Below are 24,707 nucleotides of genomic sequence, written 5' to 3'. Positions count from 1 at the left end.
CCCTGTCCTGTTTTCCTGCGGTATTAATACGAGTTTGCCCCATACGGTACCTCCTCTCCAGTAGTGACTAAGTGTTAAATCAGGGTTCTTGCAGGACTCAGTAAGTTAAATTTTAGACCTTTTTTAGACTTTTTAAGACCATTATGAAAATTTTTTAGACCAACACGAAGCATTACAATCTGCCCTACCCCCGCCCTTCCCAAAAAAAGACAATCAAGTTAAATTCTCAAAACAAAGTCATTTGTATTGGTAAACTGACTATCAGGGATACAAACTGATTGTGTGCTTATTTATATGTCATATGGCAACATTAGTACATTATGTCACATAGCAACAAAAGTACAAGACAATAGAGTGATAAAGGGCATTTGTGCAGTAAATGCAGTCTGTAGGGGTTTGGTTTTTTCCCCTAACTGCAACAGAACTCATTTAAACTTTTGGTTAGTGGTGTTCTGGTAATAAAACAGCATTATATAATGCACTGTTGTCAGATGATGACTTTCTTGATTGCTCATGTGAACCCCATGCTGCAAACCACAGCATCGCAGACCTCCACTTGCTGTAGCAACCATTTCAACCATATTAACAGTAAAAATGCATACACATCCAGGGGCTTCAAAGTTTGGGAGAATAGCAGGGTACAAATAATTTACAGCAGGGTGCAAAATGGTAAAATGTCTGCCAGCGGCAGACATAATGCACGCAAAGCGTGCAGGGATATGGATGGATGGATGGATGGATGGATGGATGGATGGATGGATGGATGGATGGATATGCAAGTACGAATTTTTCATGGGGCGGGATGGTTTGGAACAGGTCGTCTAAAATTGGGATAACATTTACCCGGGACGGGTATTTGAGGCGGGTCGTCTAGCTTAAGCTTGATTAGCGTTGTTACGCATGCCAGTGTTTCCCACAGAAATTTTGAAGACTATGGGGGCAAGCCATGGGGGGGGGGGGGGGGGGGGTTTGTTTAAAATAGAGTGATATGTTAAATATTAAGTTATTACTGAAAAACTATTGATTAAAAAAAACAAAAGACACTGAGAAATGGTCCTATAAACAACTTTACCAATATAAAAGATTACCAGGACTACAAAAATGCAGAAAAATAGACTTTACTTATCCAAATGCACCTGTTGGTTCAAAAGTTAAAGTGCAGAGAACCTCACAGCACAACATGAAGTTACCTTAAAATATAATATAAATGCCTCAGCTTTCATGTAAGAAAAAAAACTATTAATACTAGTACTGTGTGCAGGCAGTCTCTCCTGAAGACTAAATCAAACAATAATTATAAACTAATAAAATAAATGGCTCAGGCTTCATAGAAGAACAAAAACAATTTGAACAGAATCTCACAGTGTGATGCTGAAGCTGCCTAAACAATGGAAAATAAAATACCATTTTGGCAAAAACATTGGCATCCATTAATTTCTTGTATTAAGTAAAAAAAATGTTGCCAGATACTGCTGACGTTTTACAGCCCAAAATATGTTCAAAACCCGCCAAAATGCACTTGAAACCGCCCAATCTGGCAACACAGTAATGGCCGCACTCATGTTGAGGATGTAAACAAAGTTGATGCGGCAACGGACATACATGACATAGTGGATGTAATTTACGTTCACAACTTTTTTTGCCGTCAGAAATATTTAATATTAAATTTTGTGACTCGACTGACAATAGCCGGCGGCATAACAAGCCACAGACGGCAATTTGCTGCCGGTGACCGGCTACTTTTGAGACCGCTGACCGTGTGAAAGCTCTCCGCGCTAATGTGAGCGGCTATTTAACCCACCGTTCCAGCCCAACACAGCTCCTTTTAGCGATAGTGTGCTCCAGCCTATTGCTCGCAGAACGTTCTCGTTTTTCATACTTACGGCGGTGCTTGAAAGTTTGTGAACCCTTTAGAATTTTCTATATTTCTGCATAAATATGACCTAAAACCATCAGATTTTCACACAAGTCCTAAAAGTAGATAAAGAGAACCCAGTTAAACAAATGAGACAAAAATATTACACTTGGTCATTTATTTATTGAGGAAAATGATCCAGTATTACATATCTGTGAGTGGCAAAAGTATGTGAACCTCTTTACTCACTATTATTCGACGCGCTATCCACACTCTTCATCGCACTGCCAACACAACCGCTAACCTTCTCTGACTGCCACAGACTGCATAAACTCGGCGGGAACTTAGAAGGTAGAACTACGGTAGGCGTAGTGGACAAACTGGACCGTTGCATGCTTGCCGCGATCATCGGTGATTGAAGTTTTTTAGCAGGCAGACAACAACGCAACCGGCACATTTTTTATTAATGTTTTGCAGGCACTTCTAGGAACGGACTGAGCGGATGTAAGAATTTTAGACTTGGATAAATTAAATTTTAGACCTGGGATGAAAATGTGTGTTTTTTAGACATTTTAAGGCCTAAAATTTAACTTTCTGGATTTTAGACTTTTTTTAGACCCGGCGGGAACCCTGTAAATGTCATCGTGGTGATAAATTTAAAGCAGGATAGTTTGGGCTTAAAAATGGCACTATGTAAGAAATAAAAATAAAAGCATACAGCATCCCAATGCAGGGAGTGATTTTATTATTATTATTATTATTATAGAAGGGTGCCAATAGTTACAGTATCACTGGGAAAATTAGGTCTTAATAGTCAATGCCGTCTCACTTACCTGTAGCACTGGTGGTTGCTTTGAGCATCTGTGAGGACATGAAGTTGACCTGTGTGTTGTAGGTTGCTTGGACGCTTCTCTTTATCCGGAGCATCTCGCGGATCGTGTCCTCGTTCCCGTGCTGGATCTCAAACTCCTTCCACGTCTGCCAGAAATTAGCCGTCATCTAGAAAGGATACAAAGCGGAGATAAATATTATTGGAACAATACAACAGAGTGACTGCAGAACTCATTGGACAAATGAATAAATGTAAATACAAACAGTTAGTGGTGAGAGCAAGGTCAAGTTTATACAAACGTGGAGACGGAGGAGAAATGACTGATGACTCACCCTGGGATCACACATCTGGGAGCAGTAGGAATAAATAGCTCTCGCACGATCGATCTCACCCAGTTTGCTCTCCATGTCAGCAAAGCGTAGACACATGTCCCGGGAATGCTCATCTGGGAGAACCTGGACAGGAAGAAAGAAGGGGGGGGGGGATCCCCACACACAAATCTTAAATGTGACACTTAAGCAATGATTTAATCCATTAATCTCTACCGTGTGCCTTCAAACTATCATCTGACTTAAACAACAGAAAAATCATGCGCTCATTGCTTCTCTAGGTACTCCCTACAGTGGAGTCTTTCATGTTCTCCCCATGTCCATGTACAGTTCCTCTGAGCTCTCAGACTTCACGGGGATGCTTACAATTTAAAATGCTGTCGGAGTGCTTTATTAACGAGACCGGCAATGACGGCGTAGCTCACTCCGGCCCCGTCTAGTCCAGAAGGAACGATCTAAAGTGGGCCACCTTGCACAGTAAGTATTGCAAGCTATATATAGAGGCTATAAAACACCCTAGGAATACTGACCTATTTGCCAGAAAGAATCCAAAACGGCAAGGAATTGACCGAGAAGCAGCGATTTTTGTTGGACTGCTCATTAAGGCTTAATTAGTCCATAACTTAATTAATAATTGGTAATTAAGCAAATCTGGGCAGAAGTTATATACACCCCAGGCAGACCTACCTTCCTACCAAAATCAACGAGTGCACCGAGAACACAATATCCCCCCCCCGCAGGCAACTATGCCATAACTCTTGTAAAATGCAACTGAATTGAATGAAATTGCAATATGCGTATTACTGACATATACCAAAGAATCCTGTCAAGTTTGGTGAAATTCCTCCAAAAACTGTGAGAGGAGTTGATTTCAGAAGGTGAGCACCCTTCCCGGGACGGACGGACATCGCCACGACATAATCCCTTTTCGGGCCTTTCAGCCAGCGGGGGATAAAAATCGGTGAAGAATTGAAAGAGAAGAAGCAATTTGTGAAAATGTGCATGACGGCAGACGGACAACACATGATGTCATGATTGCCTGTCGGCCGGATGAGCTAACAAGTGTTCCATTCACATTGTAGGAACTAGATCCCAACTGATATCATTGACTGATATGAGTTTACTGCAGATAAATCGGTTTCAGCATCAACCAAGTTCTAAGTGTTGTTGCATACTTTGTCCACCAGAGGGCAGACTGCAACTCCACTGCCGGCAACAAATGTTTTCAGAATTCCTGAAATCACAATCAGCTGACCCAAGCGGTTAAGTAGATGGAGAGAATCTTATTAATCAAAACTTATACACTTTGTTTTACTTTTGTTCAAAGTATCATTTATAACAATAAAACGAGTATTTTTAAACTGCATCATGTCATTTTCTCATGTTATCAGAGTAATTCTTAAAAAAATAATCATCATCTCATCTCATCATCTCTAGCCGCTTTATCCTGTTCTACAGGGTCACAGGCAAGCTGGAGCCTATCCCAGCTGACTACGGGTGAAAGGCGGGGTACACCCTGGACAAGTCGCCAGGTCATCACAGGGCTGACACATAGACACAGACAACCATTCACACTCACATTCACACCTACGGTCAATTTAGAGTCACCAGTTAACCTAACCTGCATGTCTTTGGACTGTGGGGGAAACCGGAGCACCCGGAGGAAACCCACGCGGACACGGGGAGAACATGCAAACTCCGCACAGAAAGGCCCTCGCTGGCCACGGGGCTCGAACCCGGACCTTCTTGCTGTGAGGCGACTGTGCTAACCACTACACCACCGTGCCGCCAATCATCATCATCAGATTTCGAAATCCTCAAATGAAATGAAATCAGCATCAGTCTTAAAAATCCCATACCATTCAGCAGTGGCGAACTGTTACTATTAGAGCTGGGACTTCAGCTCAGCCCAAACTGACAACGGGCAAAGGATTTTGTAAGGGATTAGCGGCAGGCTGCCAGGTTGCTCCGTTGAGCGTAGCTGTCGATGTTGATTTTAAAAGTAACTAAGTAAATTATCCAGGGAAATGAATACTTAAGTCTGAGTGAAAAATCCTGCAGTGAGCGTGCAAGAGTCTGGAGACAGAAATCTTAAGCCAGTATCTCACTGGGCTGCGATAGCCTGCAACTAGTTGGAGACACAGTTGCGATAAAATATGCGAATTAGCGACAATTTTCACTTGGAATCACACTGAACTGATATTCGCATATTTTACTGCAACTGTTGCATCTCCAACTAGTCGCAGGCTGTCGCAGCCCAGTGAAATACTGGCTCGCACCTCCTGTCTCAACTCGCACTTCCTGTCTCACGGAAACTGACTTGAGAAGGGTTCGTGACAGCTTTGCGACACCAGCGACGCATTTGCGGCGAAATTGAGAGAAATTTTGTCGCACGAATTTTCTGAACCTGTTCAAAATTTCAGCAACAAAGGTGCGAGGAAATTGAGAAGCCCCACGAATGTTTCAAGACACTTTTGAAACACTCTCGCGAATGATGTTCGCAATTTGTTGCAAGCTGTCGCAGCCCAGTGAGATACTCCCCTTAGTTTCTCGGTCGTTAGCCTGTGCTACTTGCTCTCGATAGATAGCACTGGCTTGACTGCTTTATTAGGATTCGCTAACACTACTGATGAACACTACACCAGCTGGAAAGTGACGTCACTGCTGTGCTGACGGCGCCGACTCGCGGTTAAGCTCGTGTTAGCCTTCGAGAAAGTGGAGTGCGATACATTTTTGGTTCCTCCCACTATAAATCAACATCTGATTGGTTAATTCATCTGTCACTTTCTACATAAACATACACTGCTATGGCCTTCTGTCCCGGCAATGAAGTCCTAACCAACGAGTGAGCCAGCTCTAAACTCTTCTCAGCCGAGAGACAACAAACAAAACAATCTCATTGGATAAGTCGATTTTAAATGTTTTCAGGACAGTAACCCTTTCATTTTTGAAGCAAATTTGACAGAAAATGAGGCCCAATTAGAATTAGAAAAGAATAATCCTCATGGAATTATGAAAAAAAATTAAGAATGAAAGAAATTAAATATAACATTTGAAATGCTGATATGTTTGGACCTTCCCTGAAGGCCTAAAAGGCCCTGATGGTTCTCCGTTATGACCCCGATACACACACAGTGCACTGTACCTCAATGGCTTTCTGATAGATGGCTCTGGTGTGAGTGACTCCGTAGATCTCTGCAGCTCTCTTGATGTAAATGTTGAACATCAGGTGGCGCTCTTCAGGCTCCACAGCCTGCGTCGATCTCTCATACACAGCCATAGCATGCCGTGCCAGTCCATATGCCTCCTCCAGCTTAGCATACAGCAGGTAGATGGCTGGGAAATGGAACAGAGCGTAGAAAAACTCACTCACAAATCTTTGGAAACCAGAATAGATTTAAACACTACACCTGAATTGCATATTAATACACTCAAATCAAGCATTACTTTTGGCAAACTTTTGTGGACACCCATCCAAAGCCTGCTCAAACAGGTCTCGCGCTCGCTCCAGCTTCTTGCCTCCATAGCGATCGATGAACTTGGTGAGGTACGTGTTCCAGATGTCATACACGTTTGGCCACCTGAAGAGCGCAATGCCACGCTCATATGCCTGAAATATACCAGAGATTTATGGGCAGGCGATGTGTCAAAAACATCACATAACAACAATTGAAGACATTTCTACAATACATGATATGCACCATGACATATAGGTTTACCAGCAAACCAGCAGCGCTGTACGCTTTTCTGTTATTTGAAGATTTTAATTTAAAAAAAGCAAATAATTCAACATTTAAAATAAAACAAACCAACTAAACACCATTAGCACTAGTTTGCAGTCTCACCTTAAAGCTTTCCTCAAAGTAATTGTGTTCCTCGAGGAACATGGCATAGTTGATGATGATCTGAGGCGTGGCAATGCGGAGATCAATAATGCGGTCATACACCGATTTAGTTGACTGCAAGAAGAATCAACACAATGTTTACATATACATCTTCAAATGTCAATTATTACTCATAGCAGTATTTAATTTGTAGTATTTAACTGATACCTGGAAGGTGCCGAGGCTCTCCTCCAAATCTGCCAGCATGGACCAGACCTTCAGGGATTTATACACTCGATTCTGCACTGGTTCTGAAGAATCAAAGTACTCGGCTTTTCTCGATGGGATCGCCGTGGCTTTCTGTGAAAAGACAACAACGTTAGCTGAAATAACATACTGACTGAAGCACATCAGCAGTTACATAGCAGATAAAGCGTTTTTGAATACGTTTTATTACATTATCTACTACTGGACATGAACTTTAAAAAAAAAAAGAAAAAGTGAAACGTGTTGCATCAAATTGCGAAATCTTTGTATTTAAGGACTCCATCGTTCAGTCTCTGACTGTAATAGGACTCAAAATAAGTGTTTAATTAAAGATGTGGTACAATTTAAAAAAAAAAAGTTGGCACGCTGTTTCACTCCTTCAGACAGAAGGCAAACTGAGGCAAAACTATGCCTCCATGATCGGGGGCACCCCCAGTTAATTACTTTTGATCAGTATGGGAAGGTTTTACTGCGTTTTTTGATGTGCAAATCATTCTGAACGAAACAAAGACATCAGATTTTTTAAATTTACCAAAAGTCATTCATCATTGGGGGGGAATTGCTAAATGTCGAAGAAAATGGGGGTGGGGTGGGTGAATATGAATATAGGAATACACACACACACACACACACGGGTCCGTCTCAGAAACTGGTCTCTCATTTGGGACATTATGGTCAAAAAAGAAATTTCTAATTTTACTCTTTTTTTTTTTTTTTGCATTCACTTAACACTCAATTTTTCTTTTGTCATGTTTAATAAGAATAAAGATAGAATCTTGCTTTATCTGGCCTCCACTGTGGAAAATTTTAACATGGAAACATGCATGCATTTAAAAACCCACTTGAATAACCAAGGAATCTCTTTTTCTGTACACATATTTGTCTCTTTAAATTCAATTATTGGACAGAAAAACAAATATATTTGTTATTATTTTTTAATTTTACTCCTTAGTTTCGAATGTTCATCAGTTATCATACGTTTTATTAAACTTGACTTTGTTGTGCCTGCAGGATGTCATGTAGATACACCCCTTATTTTGTGCCAAATTATCTCATCTCATCTCATCTCATTATCTCTAGCCGCTTTATCCTTCTACAGGGTCGCAGGCAAGCTGGAGCCTATCCCAGCTGACTACGGGCGAAAGGCGGGGTACACCCTGGACAAGTCGCCAGGTCATCACAGGGCTGACACATAGACACAGACAACCATTCACACTCACATTCACACCTACGGTCAATTTAGAGTCACCAGTTAACCTAACCTGCATGTCTTTGGACTGTGGGGGAAACCGGAGCACCCGGAGGAAACCCACGCGGACACGGTGAGAACATGCAAACTCCACACAGAAAGGCCCTCGCCGGCCCCGGGGCTCGAACCCAGGACCTTCTTGCTGTGAGGCGACAGCGCTAACCACTACACCACCGTGCCGCCCCTGCCAAATTATCAATTAGCATAATAGTAATACACAAAAGTTTGAAACTGTCACACAATATCCCATTGAATTATTCAATTATTTGCTTTTTTCATCACTAACGTAACATGGAAACATGTTTTTTCTTTACTAGTTTCTTTTTACAGCGAAGATATCATTACTTATAACACATCTGAACAAGTTGCAGATTTACACACTGCATTAAAATGTAATCATTCTCACAACTTAAAGGAACAGTCCACCGTACTTCCATAATGAAATATGTTCTTCTCTGAATTGAGACGAGCTGCTCCGTACCTCTCCGAGCTTTGCGCGACCTCCCAGTCAGTCAGACGCGCTGTCACTCCTGTTAGCAATGTAGCTAGGCTCAGCATGGCCAATGGTATTTTTTGGGGCTGTAGTTAGACGCGACCAAACTCTTCCGCGTTTTTCCTGTTTACATAGGTTTATATGACCAGTGATATGAAACAAGTTCAGTTACACAAATTGAAACGTGGCGATTTTCTATGCTATGGAAAGTCCGCACTATAATGACAGGCGTACTAACACCTTCTGCGCGCTTCGACAGCGCATTGATACTGAGCTCCGTATCAATGCGCTGTCGAAGCGCGCAGAAAGTGTTAGTACGCCTGTCATTATTTACGTAGTACGCCTACGTAAATACGCCTACGCGTATTTACGCCTACGTGGCTATTCTGTGTACGTGTGGCTATTCATAGTACGCCTGTCATCGTGATTATTCTGTGAGCGCACTAATCCTTAGGTGTATAAAGTTACAACTTAAAATACAATTAGTGATAACTGTAGACTTTTCAGTGGACTACAACCTTTTGAAGGGAATGCGATGTCAACCATTTATCATGTCCCAGATCAAGCCACCATTTTCTAGCCTAGTAAACTAGACCCACCGGCCTAGCGGCCAAAAATATTTTTGCCTAGCGAGTGGGTCTAGCCTCGCACCATATAAACAAAAACACCCCGGGCATCAAATCGTGCCCGCCAATCACAACGCAAGGTTTTTGTTTGGATTCTTTGGACGGGCTTTTGCAGGAGTGACGACAAAGCTACGCAACACTGGAGAAAGCACAACAGGAAAGATGGCTACCGCTAGTGAACAGTGCGCGTTTGACTCCGCTTTGGAATCAGTTTTAGAAGAATTAGACTTGGAGTTTTCGTTGAAACATGAGCAGGAAGAGGCTCTCCGCTCATTCCTTTTCAAGAAGGACGTTTTCGCTGTTTTGCCGACCGGCTATGGCAAAAGTCTGATCTACCAGCTGGCTCCGCTCGTAGCCAAAAGGATGGGGCTAGTTTGTGCAGTACGAAGAATTAATAAACAGCTTTGAAACATTACTTTTTGATTGTTTCTTATTTTCCCGTTATTTTAAATTTAAGGGAAATTATTTCACCAAACACCACTAAATAAAAACTCTCAAACAGTTTAAGCAAACCCTTGAAAAACACTTGGAAAAAATAAGAGTGTATGTTAAGTATGTGGTACAGACTCCAAACTTGTGGTCATCATCTCCAAACCTCTTAATATCTAGAACCTGTTTATTAATTAATACGCATTTTGAAAAATTATTTATTTCAAGGTCTCCTCCACTGCGCACTCTGACTACGTCACAGTCACTGTTGCGCTGATTGTGCGTATAGGCCAACGCTGTGACCAGAGACAGTTTGAGAGAAAGCGGGTTGTCCCTACCCACCCCCGTCGGAAATGTCTACGGATCGAGGCCAGACTAAATATTCACATTTAGTCTGGCTTGCCAGGCTAACCATTTTCCACAAATTTGCAGAATTTTTGCCAAATTCTGAATAGAGTATTCACATCAAAGATTTAGTTTTATCTGTATTATTTCTTTCATTTTATTCCAAATTAAAACCAACATCACCATTCAAAACTGTAGTTTATTGACCAAGTATATTTAGTGGGGTACCCCCACAGTACCCAGTTTCTGAGAGACCCACACACACACACACACACACACATCACAGGACTCCGTGTCAAACAGAGAGATCAAAAACACGATGGTATGTTACCTTCACTTCCACAAAAGGTAAGAAATCAAAAAAATAAAATTATTATTCTTTCAGAACTGCAGCGTGGTGCTCAGTGAGGTGAAAATGAGCAACACAGTGGCTTGACACAGCCTAACCTTCGCCGAGACTTAAAAAGTGCATTTACATTCAAGGATCCTTCGGAGCGCATTGTGCACACGCTTGGGACCCAGTCATTATGGGGAAACACCTGAAACTGATCTGAGCACAATCAGCAAACACAAACAGTACAAGGGCACTTTTTTTTTTTTTTACAGAGGCTTTGTGAAGTGCTCTCATTATCACGGTCACATTTGTTTGTAGCCATGTTTCTGACTCTGCTTTTGGTTTTGTAAATATCACACCTGCAAATAAATACTCTTCTTACACTTAGCTCCGTCTACCGCAACATATCAGACAGAATACTTCACAAAGTCTCTGTGAAAACAGCGTCCTCTGTGAAAACATGATGGCGTAGTTAACGTTGCTATGGGGTCAGGTGATGGTACAAAGCCTCCATTATTCACTTAAAGATAAAGGAGAAGGGAAGGGAAAAAAGAGAGAGGCATGGAGTCTAATCTGTTAATAATCAGACTGAGTAAAGTGATTTGAAGAGCCGGATCTGAATTAAATGTGTGCGTGAAGGGTTGAGATGGATTTTCTATTTGATCATTTGTTTACTTTCACAATCAGAAAGAACAAATGTACAGATTCTGCAGATGTGTGTCTGAATCGTGAGGCACAGTGGGCTCTGTGATGAACTAAACACTTGTGGTATATTTTGAAAATATTAAAAAATTATTTTATACATGTTTGATGAGGATTTGGGACGGGCATTTATGCAATCTTTCAAAGCTACTTGTTTTGTAGGACACATTACTGAATAAATAAGGATGTTTTGAGGTAACATGTTGTTGCTATACTGATGGTCATGTGACCATGTGTTTCTTAACACATGCATAAACGTGCTTAAGATCAACACCATCTCACCCTGAGTATACGTAACGCCTGGTCGTAGTTCTCGTGCCGTAACTCCATCTCTCCGTACTCACACCACACTGCTGCCAGGTTGTCCACCTGCTTATAGTTCACCTTGGTGGCCTTCTCGAAGATGGTTCTGGCCTTAAAGGAGATTCAATCATTTGTTACACACATTCCTTTCAGGATATCATCAAAGCCGTGCTGAAAGTCTGAGCACACAATGAGAGATTGTATTTGTTTCATACATCATCCAGCTGTTCGTTATCCTCGTAGAAGCGGGCGAAGGAGACCCAGAGTGAGTGAGGCTTCCCTGTGGCTTTCAGAGGGTCCACGGTCTGCACAGCTTCAGTGTAGGTGTTTATTATCTACACACAAAGAACACACATTAGTAATCACAAGATAGATCCATTTAAAAGGTAAAAGTATGTTTAACTGGCACAGAGCAAAGCAAAGCAAGGCTTCCACATGAAACGTAAACATATTTAAGGATCCTGGTGCATTTCACACCCTTTTTTTTGGGGGGGGGGGACAAGTCTAAAGGACTTTGGGATCTTGTCTGTCTTTCAGATGAAGCATAAATTAGGTGATTAGGGGAAGCCATGGCCTAATGGTTTGAGAAGCAGCTTTGGGACCAAAAGGTTGCTGGTTTGATTCCCTGGACCAGTAGCAATGGCTGAAGTGCCCTTAAGCAAGGCACCTAACTCCCAATTGCTCTCCAGGCTGCTCTGGGTATGTTGTACATCACTTTGGCCAAGAGTGTCTGCTAAATGCCATTAATGTAATGTGATATAATGATTATGGAAAATTCTGATGTGATATGATTTTGGAAAGGAAAACAAAGGTTCAGGAAGCAATGAAAATCAACAATCAAGGCAATCTGTGTGCGTTAGACACAATTTTATTTTTTAAACCTGAAGGTAAAAAAAAAAAAGATTTTTTTTTAAAATCACACTACACAGTTCCTTCATTTATTTATTTATTTTTTCTAGAATGAAGTCACAATGTGACTCGTTGTGTGCGCACATGTATGGCAAATCCATAGGGTTAAAGTTGACCTCGTGCAAAGTAACCGCCACAATTTTTTTTGAAACCACATCTGCATCTTTCCCATTTAAGTAAAATGACTTCAGGTCTGACTGAAAGCCAGTTTTGATGAAAAACATTCAGTTCAAAGAACTTCACATGGGAAAAGCATCAGTGCATATCCAATTCATCTACTCACACACACGACATACAACATACCCCATACACCAATTAAGAGTGAACAATAAGCTTACAAAACACAACACACACACGCATGTTAGGGCTGCACAATTAATCGAATTTAATCGAAAATCGCAATTTTGGCTGCCATGATTAAATTAAATGAAAATCGCAATTTATTTCCATTTAAAATGCGAGCTCTGCTGCATATCTGATCAAGCACTTTTTGACCAGTACTCCGCCAAACCATTAGGGGGCGAACCAACGCATGTAAGGTTTCATTACTCTGCCTAGCAAGCCAAGTCCACAGAGCTTCAGTGCAGCGGTATCCAGTGTTGCCAGATTGGGTGGTTTTAAGTGCATTTTGGCGGATTTGAACATATTTTGGGCTGGAAAACATCAGCAGTGTCTGGCAACACTGGCGGTATCTTCTTCAAGGGGTGATAGCGTGAGAGTAGGTAACAGATTGAGCGTATTTAGCACTGGAGGCAATGTTGTGACCTGCCTTCGCTCATGTTTAAAGCCAGAGCATGTTGACAGGCTGGTCTTTCTAGCTAAAAACTTGTAGGCCTCAGTATAATGCTATGTAATTGTTGCAATTGAGTTTTCAGTTCCTTCATCCTTTGGTAATTTCTTGGATAAATTTCATTTATTTGTCATTTGGAAATCAGAATTTCTCTTTTAAATTTCATTCTGCACTGAAAGCTGTTCATATTGTTTGTTTGAATATAGTGAAATAAAATTTAAGTGATTTCCCTAACATCAAGAATAATCGTGATTAATAATCGTGATTGCAATTTTGATCAAGATAATCGTGATTATCATTTTTTCCATAATCGTGCAGCCCTAACACATGTTCAACCGCTCATAAGTCTAATGGATAAAGGCACAAAACGTGACATGGCTCTTCTAGTCCTGAAGGCGAGTGACCTGCATCTCTGACCTGAAGGTAAAAGACAGTATTGACAGTGCAGTGTGTGTGTAGTGTCTAAAGCTGTGTGTTCCTTTTAATTTAGTCCTTCTATTGTAGATGCTAATACGGTAAGTAGCTCCTGTGCCAATCCAATTACTTTACGATTTTGTTGAGTGGGTTGCAAAAATGTTAGTGACCCAACCCAGGCTGAAATATTAACAGTAATTATAGATGCGATAAAACATTTGCAAAAAGCCATCAGGACTAATGGGTGAACCTGAAGTCTGTGGAGTTTCCTCAAGATAAAGAGGCACTGCTGACACTTAGAAAAGATGTTTTCCAAACAAAACGCACAAAAAGACGCTCTCCACCTCTCGCCATGACAGCGCAATCTTGTGATTTTTCACTCAAGTTGATGTTTGGTATCTGCTTTTTCAGTTTTATGTTGAATAAAACTTCAATATGCAGCTAAGGCTACGTTCACACTGCAGGCTGAAGTGACTCAAATCCGATCTTTTCGCCCATATGTGACCTGTATCCGATCTTTTATTGACAATATGAACGACACAGATCCGATTTTTTCAAATCCGACCCAGGCCATTTGGATATGTGGTCCTAATTCCGATTCCTATCCGATCTTTTCATATGCGACTTCAGTCTGAACCGCCAGGTCGCATTCATCCGACTTTCACGTCATCAACAAGCCACAAACGTCACTATTCTGCGCTGAAGTAGGCGGCGGGTCTCTCAAAAAAAGTTACAACAACATGGCGCATGACCACGGGCGCAGATAGAGGGTGGGACTCATCCCACCCAGATTTAAATTCACCTCGTTCGGTCCCCCCCACTTATAGGGAGGAAAAAACGTCTATGCTGTCTTTCTTTGCATAAGGCAAACCTCACGGAAAAATCAAAAGACTAATTACCATTCGGTTTATTGAGGTGCACAGTAGGGTTGGGCGGTATTACGGTAAGAAGGTATCCCGAGGTATCCAAAAGTACCAACGGTATCGGTCTCATTACCGTCATTTTAAAAAAATATATAATATCTAAATAAATATGGAGTACATGAGGTCATAATATAAAATAATAAATTGAAGATCATCCCGAATAACTGTGTGATCGTATTTTCACTAATTCTATCAATTTCCTAAAGAAGTTCTCATCGCGTGCAGGGTTGTTTATGTCGTTACCATGGCAACCCTGCGTGACATTTGGAGTCTGACAGAAAGCTTCGCAAGAGACTGAGATCGGGGGTGTCATGGCTCAGATGGCTAAGGCACCGTACCATAAATCCGGGGACCCGGGTTCGATTCCGACCCGAGGTTATTTCCCGATCCCGTCTCTCTCTCCCCCGCTCATTTCCTGTCTCTACTGTCCTATCTAAAAAAAAGAGACTGAGACCGCGGTTGAAAGATGGCAAGTCAAGATAACGAGTTAGTGGCAAAAAAAAAAATACAACATCGGCAGTGTGGCAGTATTTTGGTTTCAAACCAAACGAAAAATCTAATATGTCCCCTAAGGCACACCATAGCCTGGGGTACTCCACTTCCACGAGATCTCTCCAATGAGTTGTGTTTTGAGTAGGTTACATGAGTAACAACAAGGTAAAATAATATAACGTATGACATTTGGGATGTGGGTAATAAACGTTTGAAATGTCATCTACTGAAGAAACGGAAGAAAACATCGTAGCGTAAACTGTTAGGTTTCTGGTGGGAATTAGCAATGCGCTTGCTATCTTTGTTGGGCGTGTTAAACCGTATGGATTTAAGTGGAATAATTGTAAGGAGTTATGTGATCAAGACAACGTTTTAAGCAAGGTAAGGCCATTTGATTATTAATTTCCCCGCCATGGCATGACGTGGGCCCATATGATTTTGCCTTGTGCAGCTATCACGCATTTGAATTAGGTTCGCCTCATTTGCGCTGAAGAATATGGTTTATCGCACAGTCTAAACGGACTTGGGTGTTGGGTGATTCTTTTTCTTTTCTTTTTTTTATTTCCCATGCTTGAAACGGTATGATCCTGCTCATCGTGTACTTTTTTTGATGGAGTAGGTGAAATAGTGCTGCAAATGGCGTTTCAACGCAGACATGTGTAAACGACAGTTGAATGCTATTTTCAAGATGAAGGAAGAGTTGCGTGATGCTTTGAAATATCTCTTAATCCATTCATCAATGCACAAAATTCGCTTTGCTGCTTAATCCATACCACAATGCACACAATTCGCTATGCTGCTTTTAAATAGTACATTTGAGGCATAGGCGCACGTTACACAGTAGGCCGAAACAAAATTTTTTTTTCTCGGTAATACCGTATACCCCGGGAAAACACAGAGACAGTTTAAAGGTATCAAAATTTGGATACCGCCCAACCCTAGTGCACAGCAGTGTATACATAGTTGCAACAACTCACATAAAACAAAACAAAGACTGATATTCGGTTGGTTGAGCTGCGCAGACTGCACAGGTTGCGAGCTCGAGCTTGGTTGCTATGGTTACTAACAACAAGTTTGACAGGCATATCGGGGTTGGGGTTGGTTTGCTGGCAGCTTTGTCCCCCCCAGTTTTTTGTCCCTCCCAGTTCAAAAAACGTATCTGCGCCCCTGCGCATGACATCAATGCGAGGGACGCTTCAGGCTGTGAAGGTTCTGAATCTTCTCAATGGAAGGACGCAGAGGTTAGGGAGCTGATTTCCACTGGCCATGCTCACTGCGTGTGACGTCGTCGTATCCTGCAATGCGCATGCGGAACACTTTTAGGTCGCTTTTCGTTCATACTGAGGATCACATACAAGTCGCATATATTTGTTAATGTGAACGACCTCACAAAAAAATCGGATTTCACAAAAAAATCGGAATTGAGCATTAAGCCTTGCAGTGTGAACGTAGCGTAAAAGATGAAGCCAGATGGGATGTGATCTGCCATTTTGGATCACCAGAATAACTTTTCCCCCTTGGAGAAGTGTGGGATGACTCCAGTCCCCAAGTTTGAAAGTGGCAGTAATTCAGATAGCTCCACTTTTAATTCGATTTGAAATTTGGACACTCCCTGGTATTTTCTGATATCAGGTTTTATGAAAGACATGTTTAAGATAATGCAAAATTTGATGCACACTTTTTCGATGGAATAAATGCATGTATTATATTCCCTTCTAGTGGGTTTCATTTTGATAGCATGCAATATTGTTAGCATATCGCTCATCTTGCGTGTATTACGTCACTCTACCCAATAGAGAATGAGCATTGAATATGGTTTACGATATTACATGGTTGTCAAGACAACATGACGTCACACATCGGAGCTGATGCGAACTGTTATTATTAGAGCTGGGACTTCAGCTCAGCCAAAACTTAGCAAGACAACAAAAAAGCAACAAGGCAAAGGATTTTGTAAGGGATTAGCAGCAGGCTGCCAGGTCGCTCCGTTGTGTGTAGCTGTCGATGTTGATTTTAAAAGTAAATAAGTAAATTACAGAGGAAAATGAATACTTAAAGGAGAAACGCAGACCCTTTATTTTTAAATAAATTTGAGTGGACAGTATCTCCATCCTTGACTCTTGTATGCTGCATAAATGGGAATTTAAAATATTATATATGTGCTCAACGTAAATGAGTACACCCCCTTTGAAAAGTAACATTTTAAACAATATCTCAATGAACACAATTTCCAACATACTGACAAGACAAAAGTTTAATATAACATCTGTTTAACTTATAACGTGAAAGTAAGGTTAATAATATAACTTAGGTTACACATTTTTTCCAGTTTTATTCAAATTAGGGTGGTGCAAAAATGAGTACACCCCACAACAAAAACTACATCTAGTACTTTGTATGGCCTCCATGATTTTTAATGACAGCACCAAGTCTTCTAGGCATGGAATGAACAAGTTGGCGACATTTTGCAACATCAATCTTTTTCCATTCTTCAGCAATGACCTCTTTTAGTGACTGGATGCTGGATGGAGAGTGATGCTCAACTTGTCTCTTCAGAATTCCCCAAAGAAAATAATTTCTTTACATCACAAAGGTGAAGGCTACAAGAAGATCAGCAAAGCTTTATCAGTCAGAATACTGTAGCAAAAGTGGTACAAAAATTTAAGAAAAAGATGGAACCGCAACCATCTCACAGAGACGTCCAGGTCATCCACGCAAGTTAACACCTCGACAGGAGCGTCTTCTGATGAGAAGGGTTAAAGAAAATCGGCATGCAAGTTCACTGCAGTTATCTAAAGAAGTAGAAAGCCAAACCGGGGTGACTATTTCCCGTGACACAATACGGCGTACACTGCAGAGGAATGGCATGCATGGATGCCGTCCATGAAAGAAGCCTCTCCTAAAGCCCAGGCACGAAAAGCCCGCCTAGAGTTTGCCAGGGCCCATGCTGACAAAGATGAAGATTACTGGGACTCTATACTCTGGAGTGAGGAGACCAAGATTAATGTTTTTGGAACTGATGGCTTCAAAACTGTATGGTGTCGCAAAGGTGAGGAATACAAAGAAAAATGCCTGGTGCCTACAGTGAAACATGGTGGTGGCAGTGTCCTTATGTGGGGCTGCATGAGTGCTGCTGGTGTCGGGGAGCTGCATTTCATTGATGGCATCATGAATTCACAGATGTATTGCTCTATACTGAAAGAGAAGATGCTACCATCACTCCGTGCCCTTGGTCGCCGTGCACTTTTCCAACATGACTAAACACACATCTAAGACCACTGTTGGATTTCTGAAGAAGAACAGGGTGAAAGTGATTCTGTGGCCAAGTATGTCTCCTGATCTGAACCCAATCGAACACCTACTGTATGGGGAATTCTGAAGAGACAAGTTGAGCATCGCTCTCCATCCAGCATCCAGTCACTAAAAGAGGTCATTGTTGAAGAATGGAAAAAGATTGATGTTGCAAAATGTCGCCAACTTGTTCATTCCATGCCTAGAAGACTTGGTGCTGTCATTAAAAATCATGGAGGCCATATAAAGTACTAGATGTAGTAGTTTTTGTTGTGGGGTGTACTCATTTTTGCACCACCCTAATTTGAGTAAAACTGAAAAAATGTGTAATCTAAGTTATATTATTAACCTTACTTTCACATTATAAGTTAAACAGATGTTATATTAAACTTTGTCTTGTCAACATTTTGGAAATTGTGTTCATTGAGATATTGTTTAAAATGTTACTTTTCAAAGGGGGTGGACTCATTTACGCTGAGCACTGTATTTTATATATTTGAGTGTTAAAATTGACCGCAAAGTTGGCATTCGCGCTGCCCCGCTGAGCCAGCTATGCCTGAGTGCATGATGTCACAGCAGGAACCGGTTTTAAAGGGATAGTTCGGGATTTTTGACATGAATCTGTATGGCATCCCCATCAATAGTGTTGTGCAAACACACTGACTTACCCCTGACAGCATCCTGTGAGTCCAGTTCTTGTCCAGTTTTGGTCCAGACGAAAGTAGTCCGGCCAGTTTGTTGGGGTCACGAAAGTAAAACGTTTTTCATCTCAAAACAGTATGTGTTCAAAAGAGTGATATATTTGCATCACAAAACCGTTGTCAAATAAAAAGTCAGACCTCGAAATCGCTTGGCACTATTTTCTCTCCCTTCTTATCACTGCGCGCTGCCTGCTTCATCCAGCTGCGGCTCCAGCTTCAAGGATAAGCTGGAGCCGCATAAGTAGGAGTCCCGGCGGGTGGTTTGTATTCGATTCGTTTATATCCCGACCTTGTCAGCTGTCAGATTTATGTTCATGGACCCGGTAAGCTGGTAAATAATATTTATTTATTTTTTTCTTTACCAAATTCTAACAGAAAACGAGAGCACCCGAAAGGGAAAACAGAGCCGCTTCACGGCTGTAATGCAAATTGCCTTCCTCCTCAGTATACAAGTGCACTTCCATGGCAGGGAAAAATAAACTACCACTGCTGCCTATGTAGTGCCCTATTTATACAAATAGGAGTCATTCAGGATTCAGCCATGACACGGTGCAAAAACATGGCCGGACTACTTTCGTCTGGACCAAAACTGGACAAGAACTGGACTCACAGGATGCTGTCAGGGGTAAGTCAGTGTGTTTGCACAACACTATTGATGGGGATGCCATACAGATTGTCAAAAATCCCGAACTATCCCTTTAAGGCCGAGGCCTTTTACAGCTATAGATCGAAGTCATATAAATAAAAATTTATGGTGAAAGTAAGAAATCCCGTTACCGACTTGCTCAACTAAGACTGATTTGACTTCATTGATTGTGGGTTGACTCTCATTAAAACAGGATAGGTGTTCTAACTTGTGCAACATACATGTACATGCATGCATTTTCACTGATAAAACGTAAAAGGCTAATTAAATAATCAGATGAACTGAGAATCACATTCTGAAGCAAATTAAATAATCTTATACCAGTAACTTAAACACACAACATAAGTTACATGTATTAATCTAAATGCAGGTAAACGTGTTTTGTTTTTGTTTTATCTAAATGGGAGTCGGAGCTTACCCGTCTGTGTTCTCGCTTCTCGAAGGCCGATCTTGTGGCCAATTGTTTTGAAACAATCTGACTTTCAGTTGTTCATTCAGTTCTCCGTTCATGCGCTTCTTCCACGCAAGGGCGAGATGGCAGCGATATCCAGTGGAGAAAATCAGACAGCTGGTCCACTCATTTGCCCTACTGACTACTCCGCCATTACTGCTTGGCTCAGGGAATTACTAAAACCTGGGACGGAACAGGATGTCACCAGTTTTAGCAACAATCGCAGGGAGGTCACTGCCTGAGTGATATGTCCCATCCCGGGTTTTACCAACGACCCTCGGCTCACGCTCCAGGAGGACTAGTGCAACTAAACTCACTTTCCTTTTTAAAAAAATAAAATAAAAATACTTTCCATTTCTTGTAGTTTTATTTCATTGTTGGTCCTGCACCCTCTTTCAATACGGGCTTATAACCAACGCTTCTCAACAGATCAGAGGTCTCATACGAGTCTTCAGTAAAATGTGCAGAGCAGAGGAGAGACCACTTCATAGCCGCCCAATGTGCCCGTGAACTACTTGCAAAACGCGTCCAAATCTTTGCAGTTTGAACATTCTTGGGCCATGAATGCAACGTAAATCCACATTCGGTCATGTTGTTGGCACATCTACGTAGCATGGCGATAAATTAGCTCAAAATGGAGGACCGGAGTTGCAGTCAGCTCTGTGTTTTAGTATAGCGGAAATGGCGATGAGACCGATAGACTTCCTGCTGTGACGTTACAGACATCAAGGCCATTCACTCAGACCGCTACCTATATGAATCACTTTAATCGTAAAAATTACGATATTAGATTTATTGTTAACGCTTAAAACTATTACTGTGCCATTCTTGAGGTCTCAAGGCATTTACAAACGAAAGCGAGGCCATGTCTCTGCATATATGCTTTCAGTCTGAGTGAAAAATAATGTAGTGAGCGTGCAGCATGGAAGAAGAGTCTGGAGACAGAAATCTTATGGCCCTTTTCCACTACCCTTTTTCAGCTCGCTTCAGCTCACTTCAGCCCGACACGGCTCGCATTTCGACTACCTTAGAGCAGCATGACTCAGCTCGCTTCAGCCCTGCTCAGCCCCCAAAACTCGCACGGTTTTGGAGTGGGGCTGAAGCGAGCCAAACCGAGCCGAGTGGGGCTAGGGGCGTGAGCAGACACTCCCCTGTGCACTGATTGGTGAGGAGGAGTGTCCTCACACGCCCACACACGCCCCGCGAGCACGCTGGGATCTGTAAACACCGTAAACCCGGAAGAAGAAGAATTACGAATTACGAGAATTTCTGAAGCCTTATGCGCCTCGCCTCATCTATACGCTCTTGCCAGTATCTGTTGGCGTTGTCGGTGACAACAAGCCACAGCACCAAGACCAGCAACACTAACGACTCCATGTTTATTGTTTACTATCCGGGTCGTGAGACTACCGCTTAAAAGATCACTGATGTCACTGTTTGCGCCGCCTAACGACATCACGTGACGTCCACCCACTTTCGCTAACTCCACCCAATGTGTCCACCCACTTCCAGCCAGCATGGTTCAGCGCGGTTGTAGTCGAAATGCAACTCCAACAGCCCCACTCAGCTCGACTCAGCACGGCACGGCTCAGCCCAACTCAGCCGCGTTGGTAGTGGAAAAGCGGCATTAGTTTCTCGGTCGTTAGCCTGTACTACTTGCTCTCGATAGACAGCACTGGCTTGACCGCTTTATTAGCATTCGCTAACACTACTGATGAACGCAACACTGGCTGGAAGGTGACTTCACGCTGCGCTGACGGCGCCGACTCGGCAATACATTTTTGGTCCCTCCCACTACAAATCAAAATCTGATTGGTTAATTCATCTGTCACTTCCCACATAAGCATACACTGCCATGGCCTTCTGTCCCGGCAATGAAGTACTAACCAATGAGTGAGCCTGCTCTAAACTCTTCTCAGCCTAGAGACAACAAACAAAACAAGCTCATTGAATAACTTGATTTTAATGGTTTCAGGACAGTAACCCTTTCAGTTCTGAAGCACATTTGATAGAAAATGAGGCCGAATTAGAAGAGAATAATTATGATGGAATAATGAAAAAAAATTCAAGAATGAAAGAAATTAAATATAACATTTGAAATGCTTCCCTGAAGGCCTAGAAGGTCCTGATGGTTCTCCTCTGGTGTAGGTATAATAATAATAATAATAATAATAATAATAATAATAATAATAATAATAATAATAATATTGGCTGGCTTTTTTCATGGTATATCAGATATATTCCATTCAGCTAGCATGATACTGAACAAGTCACAGACTTTATATATCTGATATACCCTGAAAAAAAAGTCAACCAATATTACTTAAATATTATGAGTGATGGATCAACACTGCTGAAACGACCAAACAAGTTTGAGCAGACCGAGTTTATCAGGAGGTAGAGATCATCTGCATTTACCAATTGACTTATTTCTTTAAGAAAAGAGCAAAAACCCCTCTCCTCTCACCTGTTGAGGGTTGCCTTCATAGAGCTTGACTCTCTTGTGCCACTCGTGGACGTTGTGTGGGTTCTGCCGCAGCAGCACGCTGTTCAATAAGAGTGGCCGGCGCGTGATCAGCTGCTCGAACCGGGCCAAGCGCAACGCCAGATCAATGTCATCTACAGCAGGGACATGACGACATCTGTCAGAACATCTGTATGATTCATCACAACACTGCGACATTTTCTACGACTATCTTACCGTCTTCATCTCCTCCCATCTCGGATGTGGTCTCCATCCTGGCATTGATCGTTTTCTCTTCAAAGTCGGCGTAGCTGTCGAACACCTGACTGAAATCTCGTACAGTGACGACAGTCTGAATCGCCTCTTCGTACACGTCACGTGCCTGGACATACCAAACACATGACAAAGTAAACATAAGGATTGTGGGGTTTGGGGTTAGATGACCATGTGGCTGAGTGGAGCGGAGAATACCTTCTCAGAGTGATTGCTGCGGACATAGTAATCAGCTAGAGAGCACCACAGCTTGCCAACCTGGTCCGTGAAGCGGGTGAGGCCACCACGGATGATGGCGTCGACATTCAGCGAGGTCACCTTGTCTGGGTTCTGGGAGATGTGGTCACACAGCTCATGCCAGAGCTACAATGATGGAGGAAAAAGCCAGACTTTGGTGTGAATCTAGAGCTATGCATGTTTTGCATCTTTAAGGCTCATTTACACCAAATTCCACGTCGTTAAACTTCATGAAAGTGTCAGAGGGACATCATTTTTTCCCCCCATTTATTTTACAGAAAGCCAAAAACAGAACCACGTCCTCTAACAGAAGTTCAAACTAATGATACATTTTGTCATGGGAACAGAATTATGTGAGCCTCCTACATCATGTGAATTAAATTTGGTAATTTATTTACTCATGAAGATTTTAATGAAAGAAAAGAAAAACTGAGGCTTTTTGTTTCTGTGCTCTCAGTTTTGTAAATAATTGCATGGGAAATATAAGTCATTGTATGTTTATGGGTAATAAATAAATAAAGTAAATAGACATTTACCGGGTATCTGCACATTTTTCAAGTACAAATTTAAAGACTTAAGACCTTTTCAAGACCTCTAAATGGAAAAATTAAGACTGTACCATGGCAAAGAAAATGATAAATACGACAACTTAAAACTGTTTTCTGCAATATTTTTTTTTACTAACTTTAAGAAGAATGCACACAATTGGTGAACAACAGAGTGCATCAATGGCAACTGTTAGACATGCAAACAGCTGAAGCAAAGTCGTGTGTTTTGAGCCTGCAGAACTACTGTAGCTGCAAGGAGAAGACTGGTGTTTACTGGAGAAAACACCATGAATCATTTAAAAAACGAAAACAATAAACGGCAAGTAGAACCAGCTGAACAACCTTAGCCGGCATTATTTCAATCCCCAAAGATAATCTTTGATGTGTGATTTTGTGTCCGACAGCAAAATCAGTCTGAGTGTCGTACAGTATACAGCTGGCTGAGGAAGTTCTCGAGTATCTTCTGCATTATAGCAGGTAACAGCATAAACCTGTTTATGCAGTCATACAATCATCAGAGCGTTACATTAAACACAGAAAAACAACTGTCACCTTTCATAGCCATTATTATCAATATTAATCAATGTGTTGTAATAACTGTAAACTAATTATCACTAGTGCAATTGTTATATCAATGTTCATTATTCAAAAATAATCATTAATTATCTATAATCCATGAATAATTGTTTGTATTACTACTACTACTAACTACTTTTTTAATAATAAAAAAATTAACTCAATTTAACATTTTAATAATCACTACTTATTAGCTATATTAATTAACAGAGTAGCAATTATTATAATTCAGTATTATTAATTACTACTTAATAAGCAGTGATCATCAAAATCTAATTTAATAATTAATAAGTAGTAATTATCAACTACTACTTAATTATTCTAATAATTAAGTTGATTATTAAAATGCTATAAAATTGAGTTATAAGATTAGTTAATATTATTAAAAAAGTAGTTATTATTAT

General features: G+C 41.4%; 1 protein-coding gene across 1 annotated transcript in view; it reads right to left on the bottom strand.

Annotated features, from left to right (window-relative positions):
* xab2 (XPA binding protein 2) overlaps positions 1–24,707 on the bottom strand; it is a 43,675-nt gene that overhangs the window by 1,371 nt on the left and 17,597 nt on the right. The window contains exons 6-16 of the mRNA XM_060942567.1: positions 23,141–23,305; positions 22,907–23,051; positions 22,673–22,824; positions 11,804–11,923; positions 11,568–11,699; positions 7,069–7,200; positions 6,862–6,975; positions 6,464–6,626; positions 6,162–6,352; positions 3,020–3,142; positions 2,689–2,854 (exon numbers count right to left, since the gene is read on the bottom strand). Coding sequence (XP_060798550.1) covers positions 2,689–2,854; positions 3,020–3,142; positions 6,162–6,352; positions 6,464–6,626; positions 6,862–6,975; positions 7,069–7,200; positions 11,568–11,699; positions 11,804–11,923; positions 22,673–22,824; positions 22,907–23,051; positions 23,141–23,305 — 1,603 coding nt within the window. The remainder of the gene's footprint in view (positions 1–2,688; positions 2,855–3,019; positions 3,143–6,161; positions 6,353–6,463; positions 6,627–6,861; positions 6,976–7,068; positions 7,201–11,567; positions 11,700–11,803; positions 11,924–22,672; positions 22,825–22,906; positions 23,052–23,140; positions 23,306–24,707) is intronic.

This window comes from Neoarius graeffei, chromosome 16, assembly GCF_027579695.1.
Source record: "Neoarius graeffei isolate fNeoGra1 chromosome 16, fNeoGra1.pri, whole genome shotgun sequence".
NCBI lineage: Eukaryota > Metazoa > Chordata > Actinopteri > Siluriformes > Ariidae > Neoarius > Neoarius graeffei.
This window is presented reverse-complemented; position numbering and strand designations above follow the sequence as displayed.